Below are 18,089 nucleotides of genomic sequence, written 5' to 3' on the forward strand. Positions count from 1 at the left end.
TTCTTTCAGCTTTCCTGAATGGTTAAATCTCTTCCACAGTGTAAGCAGTGGTAGGGCTTCTCCCCGATGTGTATTCGCTCATGAACGTTCAGGCATCGTAAATGGGTAAAACGCTTTGCGCACTGGGAGCAGTGGTAAGGCTTCTCCCCTGTGTGGATTCTCACATGACTTTTAAGCGACTGTGATGAGTAATATATCTTCCCACAGTCTAAGCATTTGTAAGATTTCTACCCTGTGTGTATTCGCTCATGAGCTTTCAGGCTTCCTTAATGGGAAAACGCTTTGCACACTGGGTGCAATGGTATGGCTTCTCCCCTGTGTGTATTCGCTCATGACCTTTAAGGGTTCGTAACAATTTGAAACTCTTTCCACACTGGGAGCAATGGTGTGGCTTCGCTCCTGTGTGTGTCCACTTATGTCTTTTCAGGCTTCCTAACTTGGTAAAACTCTTTCCAATCTGGGAGCAGAGGTGTCGTCTTGCTGGTTTGGACGTCTTTGGGTCCTCCATGTTTGATTTTCCTCCTGCCAAAGACAGTGTTAATTATTGTGTGGAAGTCCAAAACCTTCGTTTTTTTACCACATGAATATTGAAAAATATAAACATGAATATTGAAAACAAATGTTAATATTATTTTTAAATAGTTGAACATAATATACTTTATGGGTATATCAGTTTCAGGATCTCTGCTTGTGTTAAAGTTATGGGCCATTTAATACAGAGAAATTAGCAAAGTAGGACATGTAACTTAACGTTACCTAACATAACCCCGGTTCTATGATATTATAAGCCTCGTTAGGGGCGGAGTCTAGGGAGATCCAGTCAAACAACGTCAATCGAGCAATGGCCAATAGCAGACCACGCCACTTCCCTTATAAGGGACGTAGTCGCTCCCGTCTTCCATGTGTGAAAGGTAACCTGGTGAATATCATAGAATCAGGGTTCAGTTAGGTAACCTGGTGAATATCATAGAATCAGGGTTCTGTTAGGTAACCTGGTGAATATCACAGAATCAGGGTTCTGTTAGGTAACCTGGTGAATATCATAGAATCAGGGTTCAGTTAGGTAACCTGGTGAATATCACAGAATCAGGGTTCAGTTAGGTAACCTGGTGAATATCATAGAATCAGGGTTCTGTTAGGTAACCTGGTGAACATCATAGAATCAGGGTTCTGTTAGGTAACCTGGTGAATAACTCTTATCTGAGAAGTAGTTGGTGAACCAGGCGAGGCAGTCATTTGAGAAGCCAAGGATATTGAGTCTGCCGATAAGAATGCGGTGATTGACAGAGTCGAAAGCCTTGGTCAGGTCGATGAAGACGGCTGCACAGTACTGTCTTTTATCGATGGCAGTTATGATATTGTTTAGGACCTTGAGCGTGGCTGAGGTGCACCAGCTCGGAAACCAGATTGCATAGTGGAGAAGGTACAGTGGGATTCGAACTGGTCGGTGATCTGTTTGTTAACTTGGCTTTCACAGATTTTAGAAAGGTAGGGCAGGATGGATATAGGTCTATAACAGTTTGGGTCTAGAGTGTCTCCCCCTTTTGAAGAGGGGGATGACCGCAGCAGCTTTTCAATCTTTGGGGATCTCAGACGATACAAAAGAGAGGTTGAACAGGCTAGTAATAGGGGTTGCAACAATTTTGGCTGATAATTTTAGAAAGAAAGGGTCCAGATTGTCTAGCCCAGCTGACTTGTAGGGATCCAATAAATCTTAAAGTCCCAAAAATGTATGTACCAATGGCAGATTGAAACGTTCACAATTCCTACAGTACAGAATAACATATTCAAGTGTAAAACTCCAGTAGAATGCCCCTTTAAAACCCCACATTAGTTCAACAACGGCATAGTTTGTGCCCGTTTTTAAGACAGTATTCACTGCTGTTAATCTGATCTTCTGTCTCCTCCCCTTTCACTCCCAAAACGTCTTCCTCCTTCACCTTTATTGAGATAGAACCTTTTAGAGAGGAAGAGGATGCTTTCTCTTCTTTCACTGTAACACCCTCCTCTTCTTCTTCCACAGCAATGTACAGCTCCGGAGTGGCGCAGCGGTCTAAGACACTGCATCGCAGTGCAAACTGTGCTGTTACAGATGCTGGTTCAATACCTGTGCCGACCGCGAGACCCATGAGGAGATGGTAGGCTTTTGATTTCTCTCCTTCTAAAAACAGAAATAAATAACTAACTGGCCTTATTTACAAATTAGTAACAATGTCTCACCCCAGGTTCAAGAATGGCCCTTTTCTCACTCATTTCACATTATTTGAAAACTAAATCTCCAAAATATTATTTCTTAAACAAAGCGATTATTATTATTATTATTCATTTAGAATGATATAAAAGCTCCTTGGATATTGTCGTGGAAAATTGCTAGATTATGTTATAATGCTTGTATTGCATAATATGTTTATGTGATATACGTGTCTATTAGAATGTATTTGGTCAGGTCGATGTGGTCTAGTGTTGGCAGTTGCATTTCTTCCCTCAGCTGGGGCTCAGTCACTTGGGCCACAGAGAGGGGAGAGGTCAGGCTTGTCTTTCACATATCCCTGGTGCTATGCAGAATATCAGAAAGGGAAGAGGACAGGATGGAACATTGTCTTCATATGTGAATGTATCTGTTAAACCATGTGAAGGGATGGCGTGATTAATGGGGAACCAATTACTTGTCTCCACAATGTCCCTCCTTTGGCATTGGGGGAAGGTGTATGGCAGTGTCTGGGACCATTGTATGTCCTCTCATAGATCTCACACTTATCCTGGGATAGTGTATAACCTAGAGGCTCACTACCCTCAGTGAGCTTGTCTAGGAGTGGGTCAAGAGGGGGTTTACTTGAGATGGGAGTATCTAGAGTTGACAATTGATTTATGCCATTGGATGAGATGGTGTTTTTGTGCTATGAAGTACCAGGAACAGGATTAGAACCTCGTTTTAGGGGTGTATCTTGGCTATAAAAGATCTTTGTACTTTTGTGTTGTCACTTTCAATGGTTCATTAGAAATGGCGCATCATTGAAAGTCAATGCTATTGCAAAGTTCTTATTATTAAAGATGTAGTTTAAGTATAACTCTGACTGGTGTGTGAAGTTTGTAACTCTCCTCATTTGGTAATGCAGAAATTAGCCAGCACAATATTCTCACAGATATATTATTAGCCCTGTTATTAGCAGGACAATATATATATTGGTCATGTCTCCAGAGTGGTGCACAATGGGATTGCCTTGCAGTTCTCCAGCTGTATCCACTGAATCAGCGAAAGGCGCGCAAGGTTCAAGGCAAGAGGGCCGGGGCACGGGATGGGTCGCAGAGCCGCGCACAGAAGACGGACCTAGCCCATGGGAAAGGGAGGAGGAAGGGGGGTGGACCCCCGCCCCACTGGGTAGCACAGAGCAACACTTTAAGGGGCATTGCATTAATAATGGCGCTGACTAAGGAAACGCTCCCGCTGTTCTTAGTGCCTGTCTGCACTTTCAAACTAAAACAATGTAACTAATAATGGCGTGAAAAATGCATCTTAGATATTAATTCAGAGGGCAGATATTATTAAATATTAAAGCATTAGACCTCTCACTAAAGGCATCAGTCAAAAGTTATACTTAAATCCAAACTGGATTTAACGAAAAATTATATGAAAAGCGCACATTTGTAAATCTCAAACTCTAAAAGCAATTGGAAAGGTAGATACAAATGATTTGTGACGTGGTTACAATAAAGAACGTAAACAAGATGCTGTGTTTTTATTTACAGTAGTGATGGACAGCTGGTGGCATTTTCAAAACAGGTTTTCAGACACTTGTAGCCCGATTAGCAGGACAACAGACTCTTTATATCCCAGCTACTGTAGGTGTGAACATCCCTCTACCTGCAATGTATTCGATGCTTAAGTACTCTTAAGTGTTACATTTCTAACTCAAAACAGCAGTACAGTATTTCTTGATCAACATCTTTATGCTTTCGTTAATAATGATAAAAATACCCTTTCAAAATGCAGATGTTTATTTAGTTATGAATCCATAACGAATTACTGTGGGAATAAATATCAATGAATGACAGAAATATTGGAACAAAGTTGTCTAATGAAGGTAAACACATTTTTGCTTACTGGAAAATAGTCTTTCAAAACACACATGGTCATGTCGTACAGCGCCATTATGGCTATTAGCAGGTAGCTGGACAAAAGACTTGCCTAGAAGGAGGATAGGGGGAGACTTCTATCATCAAATGTATTTCTTAGTCAGGTTGGCTGAATCCCAACCGGCCGTGATTGGTTGCAATTTCAGTTTAATCCACCAGAAAAATTAAATAAAATAATACAACAAAAAGTATTATGTATCACATCTGACTGTGATTGGGAGTCCCACAGGGCGGCGCAAAACTGGCCGAGCGTTTCTCTCCCTCTAAAAACAGAAATAAATGGTTTGGCCTTTATTCAGATTACAAATCGCTCACTTTAGTTTTTTTGAAAATGAAATGACCTCTAAAATATCGTTATATATTATCAAGTTGATGGCACAGTCATATAGCCGGCACCTACATAAAGCTGAGTGACTCACTCATTCATGGCTTTGAATCAAAATAAATAAGTACTAACATTCTTTCTGATAGTCTTTAATAAAGAAATGTTTTGATTATCCTGACCTAGACACCACGTACAGTATTATAAAAGCCCATTATGGGCTACTGGCAGGACAATATACCTTTACCAACACCTCTCTGATGCAGGTTCGATACCCGTGCCGGCCGTCACCGGGAGACCAATGCGGCTGCTTTTGGTTTTAAATTAGAATCCTCCAATCCTCTATGTAATTATTGGCGGAGAGTCACATCATATTTTTCAATTTACCGTAGGTGACATGAGTCTCATGAGTGTTGAGTAATGTGCTGTTTAAAGTGGTGTAGGTCTTATTTATTTAAAGAGCATACTGAAGCTAGAAGCAATAGGATTTGAAGCAAAAGCCTACAACTATTTTAGCACTGTTTTGCGCTGCTTTGAGACAAGCATGGGGACTGGTCTTGATCAATCAATTAGATTGTTTTCTCCGTTTGGGTATTGGTTAGACTACAATTATACAATTATGGTGTAGAAATGTTATGCTCTTAGTGTAACCTTTATTTAACTACGCAAGTCAGTTAAGAACAAATTCTTATTTACAAGAACAGCCTACTCCTTCCTCCCCATCGGGGAATTGAACCTCGTTCTCTGGTGTGCCCGCACGACACGGGGATTCTTTAGCTAAATAGCCAAGTACTGTAGCCTACTCCGGACCGTCACGTTGTACAGGGCCATATTTTACGTTCCATCCTAACGTAAAATATGGAATAGAAACACCATAATATGAATCAAATGAATAAAGCAAAATTTCTTGAAATCAGTCCCATTTACATTGTTCTTACAAAAAAGTTTTACATTCTCTAGTACAGCCACTATTGAAGGCTATCAAATGCTTCTCAAAGATGCCCTCTGGTGGTCAAACTAGCACTAACTAGCATTAATGGTGACAGTGGTTGACACTTAAATAACATGTCATAGTATTATGTGGCACCATGCAAGCTGTGCTGCAGTACGCTGCAACTTCTAAAGAACGAACCACTGTACTCCATATTCAATTCAAGTTTTCAAATAAAAACACATCTATTTTTGACTATACATTGTACAATTTAAATTCATAAGGTATAAACAAGTAAACACATTCTCAGTCAACAATTTAAGACACTGGGAGCACTGTGTATGTTCTCTGATGAATTTTAAGAAGTCAAGGAGAAGTAATTATTGTCTCCTGTGTGGATTCTCACATGTTTTTTCAGCTTTCCCGAATGGTTAAAACTCTTTGCACACTGGGAGCAGTGGTAAAGCTTCTCCCCTGTGTGTATACGCTCATGAGCTTTCATGTTTCCTAAGTGACTAAAATGCTTTCCACATTGGGAGCAGAGGTAAGGCTTCTCCCCTGTGTGAATTCTTACATGGCTTTTAAGTGAGTGTGATGAGTAATATGTCCTCCCACAGTCTGAGCATTTGTAAGGCTTCTCCCCTGTATGTATACGCTCATGAGCTTTGAGGGTGTCTAACCGCTTAAAACTCTTCCCACACTGGGAGCAATGGAAAGGCTTCTCCCCTGTGTGTATACGCTCATGAGCTTTGAGGGTGAGTAACCGCTTAAAACTCTTCTCACACTGGGAGCAATGGAAAGGCCTCTCCCCTGTGTGAATTCTCATGTGACTTTTAAGTGAGTGTGATAAGTAAAATGTCATCCCACATTCTGAGCATTTGTAAGGCTTCTCACCTGTGTGTATACGCTCATGAGCTTTGAGGGTGTCTAACCGCTTAAAACTCTTCCCACACTGGGAGCAATGGAAAGGCTTCTCCCCTGTGTGAATTCTCACGTGACTTTTAAGTGAGTGTGATGAGTAATATGTCTTCCCACAGTGTGAGCATTTGTAAGGCTTCTCCCCTGTGTGTATACGCTCATGAGCTTTGAGGGTGTCTAACCGCTTAAAACTCTTCCCACACTGGGAGCAATGGAAAGGCTTCTCCCCTGTGTGTATACGCTCATGAGCTTTGAGGGTGTCTAACCGCTGAAAATTATTCCCACACTGGGAGCAATGGAAAGGCTTCTCCCCTGTGTGAATTCTCACATGACTTTTAAGTGAGTGTGATGAGTAATAAGTCTTCCCACAGTCTGAGCATCTGTAAGGCTTCTCCCCTGTGTGTATACGCTGATGAGCTTTGAGGGTGTCTAACCGCTTAAAACTCTTCCCACACTGGGAGCAAAGGAAAGGCTTCTCCCCTGTGTGTATACGCTCATGAGCGTTGAGAATGAGTAACCGCTTAAAACTCTTCCCACACTGGGAGCAATGGAACGGCTTCTCCCCTGTGTGTATACGCTCATGAGCTTTGAGGTTGTCTAACCGCTTAAAACTCTTCTCACACTGGGAGCAAAGGAAAGGCTTCTCCCCTGTGTGAATTCTCACATGACTTTTAAGTGAGTGTGATGAGTGAAATGTCATCCCACAGTCTGAGCATTTGTAAGGCTTCTCCCCTGTGTGTATACGCTCATGGTCTTTGAGGGTGTCTACCCGCCTAAAACTCTTCCCACACTGGGAGCAATGGAAAGGCTTCTCCCCTGTGTGTATACGCTCGTGAGCTTTGAGGGTGTCTAACCGCTTAAAACTCTTCCCACACTGGGAGCAATGGAAAGGCTTCTCCCCTGTGTGTATACGCTCATGAGCTTTGAGGGTGTCTAACCGCTTAAAACTCTTCCCACACTGGGAGCAATGGAAAGGCTTCTGCCCTGTGTGTATTCCCTCATATATTTTCAGGCTTCCTAACTTGGTAAAACTCTTTCCAATCTGGGAGCAGAGGTGTTGACTTGCTGGTGTGGACGTCTTTGGTTCCTCCAAGTTTGGTTTTCCTCCTGCCAAAGACAGAGTTTATTTTAAGACAGAGCAGAATGAAATCTCCACATGATAAAACTGCCTTGCTATGAGGTTTAAACCAAATCAGATTCCTCAATAACCTGAGGCCAGCTTTCAAACATTTCATCATTTAAAACAATCTTTGTGTGATTTTAAAACAAATGTTGTAGAGCATCCTGGTAATTACTGATATGTTTACATTACTTATTTTTTTATTCTGTTTTATAAGTAATAACACAAAACACTAGACAGTTCTATGACACTCAAGACACAGACATCGCTGGATTCCTATCAAGCAGGTGGTTGTAAATATATAACCTTCATAGCTGTATGATACAGAATGCGACTTACACACTTCCTGAAAACCTAAAATAAGTAATTTTGTGTGGAAGACTAAAACTTGTTAATTTTTTTTTTACATTGGAGACAGACACAAAGCACATCAGTAACACCTCCCCATTGTCGATAGGGTCGACACAATGGCATTTCTTTATTTAGACGTTCACACATTTTGACTATCAATAATGTCACGATATTTTGGGTAAAGTAAAAAAGAAGGTGAAATATTTTGGGTAGATGTTCCAAAAAATATAAATATGTAAAGTGTTGGTCCCATGTTTCATGAGCTGAAATATCCCAGATTTTTTCCATACGCACGAAAGCTTATTTCTCTCAAATTTGGTGTACAAATTTGTTTACATCCCTGTTAGTTAAAATTGCTACTTTGCCAAGACAATCCATTTACCTGACAGGTGTGGCATATTGTTTAACACTTTTTTGGTTACCCTATGATTCCATAAGTGTTATTTCATAGTTTTGATGTCTTCACCATTATTCTACAATGTAGAAAATAGTAAAAATAAAGAAAAACCCTTGAATGAGTAGTTGTATCCTAACTTTTGACTGGTACTGTATATGGTTGATTTCTGTGGGAAAGTCAACCTGAACATGTGTAACGGAGGTAAGAACGTGCCGTAAGATCACTCCACAGCTAGCTTGAAACGACACAGATGGAGCTATCCAACTGGTACCTTTTGTATAGCTCAATCGGTTCAATGTCAAGGAGAGAGGTCACGCATATTGAGAAGCAGAGGATCACTAGTTTGAGCCAAGTATGGGGACAGTGGAGGAAGCTAAACTGTAAGCAGCACACTGATGTAAGTTACATGAACAAAAAAAGTTAGTCATTTCCAAATGAAACAATGTTCTTTAAAGTCTATATCTTGGAGATTATTTGACCTGTTAAAGTAGAAAATGTAATACATTTTGTTGACGGAGCCCAAGTCTCACAAATGTTTTTCTTCATTTAATAAATTTTACAGCTTTTAGAAAAGGCTTACACAGCGTGTTTAAAAAATATATACATACGGTTGAAGTCTGAAGTTTACATAGACTTATGTTGGAGTCATCAAAACTCTTTTTTCAACCACTCCACAAATGTCTTATTTCACTTATAATTCACTGTATCACAATACCAGTGGGTCAGGAGTTTACATAAACTAAGTTGACTGTGCCTTTAAACAGCTTGGAAAATACCAGAAAATGATGTTATGGCTTTATAAGCTTCTGATAGGCTAATTGACATCATTTGAGTCAATTGGAGGTGTACCTGTGGATGTATTTCAAAGGCCTACCTTCAAACTTAGTGCCTCTTTGCTTGACATCATGGAAAAAATGAATAAATTAGACTATCAAAGGAACACCCTCCCAGATTGCTAGGGCTTCCAGTAGATGTCAACAGTCTTTAGAAAGCGTTTCAGGCTTGTTTTATGAAAAATTAGCTAGAATTTGAAGTTTTTCTAGGTGGCTCCCATTTTGGCGTCGGTGAGGGTGCGCACTTCGTTATATATCTCCGGTAATGAACATACTATTCTCTGTTATAAATTTTGTCGTTTATTTACATATTAGGATACCAAAGGATTGATTAGAAACGTTGTTTAACTTGTTTGGACAAAGTTTATTGGTAACTTTCAGGATTAATTTGTATGCATTTTGAACTAGGGAAACCAGTGGATTACTGAGTCAAGCGCGCCAACTAAACTGACTTTTTTGGGATATAAAGAAGGACTTTATCAAACAAAAGGACCATTTGTTATGTAGCTGGGACCCTTTGGATTGCAAACAGAGGAAGATATTCAAAGGTAAGTGATTTATTTTATCGCAATTTCAACGGCTTTTGGCCAGAAGGGACGCTAGCGTCCCACCTACCCCAAAGAGGTGGACAACAAAGTCAAGGTATTGGAGTGGCCATCACAAAGCCCTGACCTCAATCCTTTAGAAAATTTGTGGGCAGAACTGAAAAAGCATGTGCGAGCAAGGAGACCCACAAACCTGACTCAGTTACACCAGCTCTGTCAGGAGGAATGGGCCAGAATTCACCCAACTTATTGTGGGGGAAGCTTGTGGAAGGGGCTACCCGAAACGGTTGACCCAAGTTAAACAATTTAAAGGCAATGCTACCAAATACGAATTGAGTGTATTTAAACTTCTGACCCACTGGGAATGTGACGAAATAAATAAAAGCTGAAATAAATCTCTCAACTATTATTCTGACATTTAACATTCTTAAAAAAAAGTGATGATCCTAACTGACCTAAGACAGGGAATTTTTTACTAGGATTAAATGTCAGGAAATGTGAAAACTGAGTTTAAATGTATTTGGCTTAGGTGTATGTAAACTTCCAACTACAACTGTACATTTGCATGTTTAACACGTTCTGTAGATCAGACGTTAATGAAGCAATACAGCCCACATTGAAGTGTCTGGAGTTTTGTCTGCCTCTTCAAGAGTCTTGTAAAGATAGGGGGTTGACTAGGACAGGCAATGTAACATCCATAATGTTTTTAGGAAAATGTTTTTGTAAAACATGCACCTTACATCAGATCATCTTGAAACTTTCTCTCTAAATCTAACTTTCATCAAGGATTTATATGGTCTATTGGTTTCTCTCTTTTCATGGGCAGAATCCTTTTTCAGTGTTATGATATTCATAACATCCATATCCACCAGTCTATCTTCATGTCAACTAACAGAACTCTGCTGGTTGTCCTGGTAACAGATACCAGTGGGCAGATCTATTTTATTTGTTCAAACTAAACTACAGCACTTACTTTGATGAGTCAAATCTGATCCTTTCTTCTCTTCTCCTCCTCTCACAGTTCCACTCAGCCCCGTTGTTTTCCTGCAGTCCACCAGCAGCACAGACAACCTCTTCATACCCAGCAGTAAGGCGCTACCGGGAGAGGCACGACACAGGGACTCCTGGAGGGAGGAAGGGCTAGCGTTGTCCTGGTAACCATAAAGAGGGGACACAGACACATATCATTATGGATGCTGATGTCACTGTTGTCATTAAGTGCTTTACAGAAACCCAGCCCAGATAGAGCAAGCTGTATGCTAGACCAGACCAAGCTGTACCATCTGGTGTTCTGATCTGGAGAGACTCTTCTCTGCCTCGTCAGCATCAGGATGTTGTTGAGGCTCCCCAGAGGATCCACGATAGTCATGTCTCTCTCCTGTGTGAACGAGAACATCAAACAGATGGTAAACTTATGACCGCCTATTGCAATCAAGAGGCATGAATGTGTCTAAAATGGCCACTTTCATCATCATTTTGTAAAATATTGTTTGTGTTGCAAATGTAAAGGGTCATTTCCACAAAAAGGGTCATATTTTAAGTAGAAATAATGCACCAATTTTAAAAGCCTGCTATATTAGATGAGGTGAACTTTAATGTAGACCACATGGAGAATGAGAATTCAATACATCGAAGTCCCCCAAAAACATATCTACCAATGGCAGATTGTCCCTTAAACAATTCCTACAGTACTGAACAACATATTCAAGTGTAGAACTGATGTAGAATGCCCCTTTAAAACAACACATTATTTCAAGAACTGCAGTGCCCCTGTGTTTAACATATTTATATGAGAGTACTCACTGGTGGTAATCTGATCTTCAGCCTCCTCCTTTTTCACTCCCAAAACGTCTTCCTCCTCTTTTATTGAGATAGCATCCTCTTCCTCTTTTACTCTAAAAGGTTCTTCCTCTTCTTTCACTACATTCTCTTCTTTCAATGTTATGGCATCTTCCTCCTTTTTGGTTCTGAAAGCTTCTACCTCCTCTTCCACTTTGACAACCTCTTCCACATCTTCCTCTTTCACTGTAATATCATCCTCTTCTTCTTTCAATGAGATAGCCTCTTCTTCCTCCCTTTTCATCCTGAAAGCTTCTTCGTCTCCTTTCATCAGAGCTTCTTTCTCCGTCGAGCTTAGTGAGCTCATGCTCCGGTCGATTAGCCTAGTGCATTATCTTTTTACCACATTTACTAATTTAACAAGCAAATTACGTTTAAATTAACCAGTCGATAGGTAAACAGAATTATATTCAAAACACTAAGAGTAAAAAACACAAGATTGGTCTAAAGAGATTCAATGTTTCAGTTTTATGTTCACTAGCAAACCACCACGTTGGTTGAATCAGAAGCCTTTTGTCGCTGTTGAAGAAGCCTCCAGTTCCGTCCACTAGATTATACGTCACGCAAGAAGCCACCTGAAATACTCATATCGCCATCTGCTGACTGGAGTGGGTAACGCAGATTGGTAAAATATTAATTTCCATGTTTATTCTGGCAAACAATGTCATGAGAAGTAATTTAAAAACAACCAGATGTTATGTTTTCTCTTACTTCTTACAGCCAATACTTTACTCCAGGGCTGACCTGCCCATTAGGTAGGATTAGGTGACAGATTAAAGAGTATTTGATTTTTTGTCATAGATATTCTCAACCCACTGCCTGCAAGTCGTCTAAATTAGCCTCAGTGATTTGTATTTTCCTTCAACTTTCTGAAGAGGAAACAGGCGGCTCTCCGCACTGCTAAAGCTAACTCTCTCTCCCCTGCTCTCATCCTTCTAGACCTATCTGCTGCCTTTGATACTGTGAACCACCAGATCCTCCTCTCCACCCTCTCCGAGCTGGGCATCTCCGGTGCGGCCCACGCTTGGATTGCGTCCTACCTGACAGGTCGCTCCTACCAGGTGGCGTGGCGAGAATCTGTCTCCACACCACGTGCTCTCACCACTGGTGTCCCCCAGGGCTCTGTTCTAGGCCCTCTCCTATTCTCGCAATACACCAAGTCACTTGGCTCTGTCATATCCTCACATGGTCTCTCCTATCATTGCTCTGCAGAAGACACTCAATTAATCTTCTCCTTTCGCCCTTCTGATAACCAGGTGGCGAATCGCATCTCTGCATGTCTGGCAGACATATCACCACCTCAAGCTGAACCCCGGCAAGACGGAGCTGCTTTTCCTCCCGGGGAAGGACTGCCCGTTCCATGATCACGCCATCACAGTTGACAACTCCATTGTGTCCTCCTCCCAGAGTGCTAAGAACCTTGGCGTGACCCTGGACAACACCCTGTCGTTCTCCACTAACATCAAGGCGGTGACCCGATCCTGTAGGTTCATGCTCTACAACATTCGCAGAGTACGACCCTGCCTCACACAGGAAGCGGCGCAGGTCCTAATCCAGGCACTTGTCATCTCCCGTATGGATTACTGCAACTCGCTGTTGGCTGGGCTCCCTGCCTGTGCCATTAAACCCCTACAACTCATCCAGAACGCCGCAGCCCGTCTGGTGTTCAACCTTCCCAAGTTCTCTCACGTCACCCCGCTCCTCCGCTCTCTCCACTGGCTTCCAGTTGAAGCTCGCATCCGCTACAAGACCATGGTGCTTGCCTACGGAGCCGTGAGGGGAACGGCACCTCCGTACCTTCAGGCTCTGATCAGTCCCTACACCCAAACGAGGGCACTGCGCTCATCCACCTCTGGCCTGCTGGCCCCCCTACCTCTGAGGAAGCACAGTTCCCGCTCAGCCCAGTCAAAACTGTTCGCTGCTCTGGCACCCCTATGGTGGAACAAGCTCCCTCACAACGCCAGGACAGCGGAGTCAATCACCACCTTCCGGAGACACCTGAAACCCCACCTCTTTAAGGAATACCTGGGATAGGACAAAGTAATCCTTCTAACCCCCCCCCCTAAAAGATTTAGATGCACTATTGTAAAGTGGTTGTTCCACTGGATATCATAAGGTGAATGCACCAATTTGTAAGTCGCTCTGGATAAGAGCGTCTGCTAAATGACTTAAATGTAATTGTAAATGTAATTTGTTTAACGCTATGTGTAGCTGTTAGCGATGATGCTAATGACAACCATCTTCTGGTTGATAGAAAAGCTTTCCCAAAAACCTTGTCAATTAAATGTTAACTACAAAGTAGTCTATGTTCACCTGGCAGAATGATATCATGATTATTTGCATCAATCCACCAGTTGTGATTTGTTCAGCAAACTCTGCAATCACATGTGTGCTACAGAGACACCACTAACCAAGCAAGGCTCTTGCTGGTGCCACTTGAATTAATGGGTATCTACACCCAAAAATGAAAATGTCTTAGATTTTTCTCAGACTTCAAAAGTGGTCTCCTGATGTGGTTTAAGTATTGTTGTGGACTTAGAACATCAAATGTTTTTGTGTTTCTATAAACAGTGTGATTTAGAGAGTGAAAACCAGAAAAACAGGGACAAATCAGAAACCTGGAAAACTAAACAGAGAAAACGGAATTAAAGAAAAAAACGGAATTGATAGCAATTTTATATATAGATAGAGATGTTATAGGGCCCTAAATAATCTATACATGTTCTCTCATTACTGGATTATCTAGGGATAGTGTAGAGTAACAGCTGTATCCTGAAGTGACCTTTAACCTCCCTGCTCCTCAATACTTCTTCCACTGGATCAAAGCTTCAGCCAAGTAGGATACATGATAGTGGAAACCCATGGAGTTGGGTTGGATATAGTCATGGTAGGATACATGATAGTGGCAACACATGGAGTTGGGTTGGATATAGTTATAGTAGGATACATGATAGTGGAAACACATGGAGTAGGGTTGGATATAATCATGGTAGGATACATGATAGTGGAAACACATGGAGTTGGGTTGGATATAATCATGGTAGGATACATGATAGTGGAAACACATGGAGTTGGGTTGGATATAATCATGGTAGGATACATGATAGTGGAAACACATGGAGTTGGGTTGGTTATAGTCATGGTAGGATACATGATAGTGGCAACACATGGGGTAGGGTTGGATATAGTCATGGTAGGATACATGATAGTGGAAACACATGGAGTTGGGTTGGATATAGTCATGGTAGGATACATGATAGTGGAAACACATGGAGTTGGGTTGGATATAATCATGGTAGGATACATGATAGTGGAAACACATGGAGTTGGGTTGGTTATAGTCATGGTAGGATACATGATAGTGGCAACACATGGGGTAGGGTTGGATATAGTCATGGTAGGATACATGATATTGGAAACACATGGAGTTGGGTTGGATATAGTCATGGTAGGATACATGATAGTGGAAACCCATGGAGTTGGGTTGGATATAATCATGGTAGGATACATGATTGTTGGAAACACATGGAGTTGGGTTGGATATAGTCATGGTAGGATACATTGAGCGGCAAGATGTTCTTTAGGATTCGGCCATCAGATTTTCCACCAATGCTCCTTATTGGACACCTCACTGCACTCTATACTCCTTTGTAAACTGTTTATCTCTGTATACCAGTCACAAGACCCACTGGTTTAATGCTTATATATAAAACCCTCTTAGGCCTCACTCCTACGTATCTAAAATAGCCCTCATCATAGCCGTGCAGCCCTCATCCTCCACATACAACACCCGTTCTGCCAGTCACATGCTGTTAAAGGTCCCCAAAGCACACACATCCCTGGGTCGCTCCTCTTTTCAGTTCGCTGCAGCTAGCGACGGGAACAAGCTGCAAAAAACACTCAAACTGGACAGTTTTATCTCCATCTCTTCATTCAACGACTCAATCATGGACACTCTTACTGACAGTTGTGGCTTCTTCGTGTGATGTATTGTTGTCTCTACCTTCTTGCCTTTGTGCTATTGTCTGTGCCCAATAATGTTTGTACCATGTTGTGCTTCTACCATGTGGTGTTTCTACCATGTGGTGTTGCTACCATGTTGTTGTCATGTGGTGTTGCAACCATGTTGTGCTGCTGCCATGTTGTGTTTCTACCATGTTGTTGTCATGTGGTTCTGCTACCATGTGGTGTTACTACCATGTTGTGTTTCTACCATGTTGTTTTTGTGGTGTTTCTACCATGTTGTTGTTATGTTGTGTTACTACCATGTTGTTGTTGTTATGTGGTGATTCTACCATGTTGTTGTTATGTGGTGTTTCTACCATGTTGTCATGTGGTGTTCCTACCATGTTGTCATGTTGTGTTTCTACCATGTTGTCATGTGGTGTTCCTACCATGTTGTTGTTATGTGGTGTTTCTACCATGTTGTCATGTGGTGATTCTACCATGTTGTTGTTATGTGGTGTTACTACCATGTTGTGGTGCTACCACGTTGTTGTCGTGTGGTGTTTCTACCATGTTGTGTTCCTACCATGTTGTTGTTATGTTGTGTTGCTACCATGTTGTTGTTATGTTGTGTCTACCATGTTGTTGTCATGTGGTGCTGCTACCATGTTATTGTTATGTTGTGTTGCTACCATGTTGTTGTTATGTTGTGTTGCTACCATGTTGTTATGTTGTGCTGCTACCATGTTGTTGTTATGTTGTGTTGCTACCATGTTGTTGTTATGTTGTGATGCTACCATGTTGTGTTTCTTCCATGTTGTGTTGCTACCATATTTTTGTTATGTTGTGTTGCTACCATGTTGTTGTTATGTGGTGTTTCTACCATGTTGTGCTGCTACCATGTTGTTGTCATGTGGTGTTGCTACCATGTTGTTTTCTACCATGTTGTTGTTATGTTGTGTTTCTACCATGTTGTGTTTCTACCATGTTGTTGTCATGTGGTGTTTCTACCATGTTATTGTTATGTTGTGTTGCTACCATGTTGTTGTTATGTTGTGTTGCTACCATGTTGTGTTTCTACCATGTTGTGTTTCTTCCATGTTGTGTTGCTACCATGTTGCGTTTCTCCCATGTTGTTGTTATGTTGTGTTGCTACCATGTTGTTGTCATGTGGTTTTGCTGTCATGTTGTGCTTCTACAATCTTGTGTTGCTACCATGTTGTGTTTCTACCATGTTGTTGTCATGTTGTGCTCCTACCATGTTGTTGTCATGTGCTGTTCCTACCATGTTGTGTTTCTACCATGTTGTTGTTATGTGGTGTTTCTACCATGTTGTGTTTCTACCATGTTGTGCTGCTACAATGTTGTTGTTATGTGGTTCTGCTACCATGTTGTTCTTATGTGGTGTTGCTACCATGTTGTTGTTATGTTGTTATACTACCCTGTTGTTGTTATGTGGTGTTTCTACCATGTTGTGTTACTACCATGTTGTGCTGCTACTATGTGGTGTTGCTATCATGTTGTGAATCTACCATGTTGTGTTGCTTCCATGTTGTTGACATGTGGTGTTGCTACCATGTGGTTGTTATGTTGTGTTTCTACCATGTTGTTGTTATGTGGTGTTGCTACCATGTTGTTGTTATGTGGTGTTTCTACCATGTTGTTCTGCTACCATGTTGTTGTTATGTGGTGTTGCTACCATGTTGTTGTTATGTTGTGTTACTACCATGTTGTTGTTATGTGGTGTTGCTACCATGTTGTTGTCATGTGGTGTTGCTACCATGTTGTTGTTATGTGGTGTTTCTACCATGTTGTTCTGCTACCATGTTGTTGTTATGTGGTGTTGCTACCATGTTGTTGTTATGTTGTGTTACTACCATGTTGTTGTTATGTGGTGATGCTACCATGTTGTGCTGCTACCATGTTGTTGTTATGTGGTGTTTCTACCATGTTGTTGTTATGTGGTTCTGCCACCATGTTGTTGTCATGTGGTGTTTCTACCATGTGGTTGTTATGTTGCTACCATGTTGTTGTTATGTGATGTTGCTTCCATATTGTTGTCATGTGGTGTTGCTACCATGTTGTTGTTACGTTGTGTTACTACCATGTTGTTGTTATGGGGTGTTACTACCATGTTGTGTTACTACCATGTTGTTGTTATGGGGTGTTGCTACCATGTTGTTGTTATGTGGTGTTGCTACCATGTTGTGTTACTACCATGTTGTTGTTATGGGGTGTTTCTACCATGTTGTGTTTCTACCATGTTGTGTTTCTACCATGTTTTTGTTATGTTGTGTTACTACCATGTTGTTGTCATTTGGTGTTGCTACATGTAATAATAACATTTTATTTTTATTTTTTAAATGTATCCGTTATTTTACCAGGTAAGTTGACTGAGAACACGTTCTCATTTGCAGCAACGGCCTGGGGGAATAGTTACAGGGGAGAAGAGGGGGATGAATGAGCCAATTGTAAACATGTGTGATTTATATAAAGTTATTTAGTAATAAAACATTAGTGACATAATTTAGTATTTAATATTACATAGTAAACATTAATAATTGTAATATGTATGTTTAAATGTCTGTACAAAATGTTTGAATAAAATAAAAGCTTTGAAAGAAAATGTAATTTACTTTCAATGAATTAAATGTTTTTCTCTCTCTCGCTCCCCCTCAATCTCTCTCCCTCTGTCTCTCCCCCTTGGGTGGGAATGTTAAGGGTCAAGAAGTTGTGAATCTCGGGGGGCCCTTG

General features: G+C 41.1%; 2 protein-coding genes across 2 annotated transcripts in view; both read right to left on the reverse strand.

The window, feature by feature from the left end:
* Positions 1-3,718: 3,718 nt before the first annotated feature.
* LOC106594299 (uncharacterized) overlaps positions 3,719-18,089 on the reverse strand; it is a 28,361-nt gene continuing 13,990 nt past the window's right edge. The window contains 1 exon segment of the mRNA XM_082958401.1: positions 3,719-7,412. Coding sequence (XP_082814527.1) covers positions 5,746-7,412 — 1,667 coding nt within the window. The 3' untranslated portion in view covers positions 3,719-5,745.
* Positions 10,697-11,908, reverse strand: LOC145850345 (uncharacterized). Its single transcript, XM_082958527.1, has 2 exons — positions 11,355-11,908; positions 10,697-10,929 (listed from the first exon to the last, which is right to left on the reverse strand). Exons 1-2 carry the CDS (start codon positions 11,695-11,697, stop codon positions 10,811-10,813), a joined length of 462 nt encoding a protein of 153 aa, XP_082814653.1. The 5' UTR covers positions 11,698-11,908; the 3' UTR covers positions 10,697-10,810.

This window comes from Salmo salar, chromosome 12 (assembly GCF_965601325.2).
Source record: "Salmo salar chromosome 12, fSalSal1, whole genome shotgun sequence".
NCBI classification, from domain to species: Eukaryota; Metazoa; Chordata; class Actinopteri; order Salmoniformes; family Salmonidae; genus Salmo; species Salmo salar.

Coding starts and splice junctions, on each gene's coding strand:
- LOC145850345 (XM_082958527.1), bottom strand. CDS start 11,697: ATGAGCTCACTAAGCTCGACGGAGAAAGAAGCTCTGATGAAAGGAGAC. Junction 10,930..11,354: donor TGAAGATCAGATTACCACCA/GTGAGTACTCTC, acceptor TCGTTCACACAG/GAGAGAGACATGACTATCGT.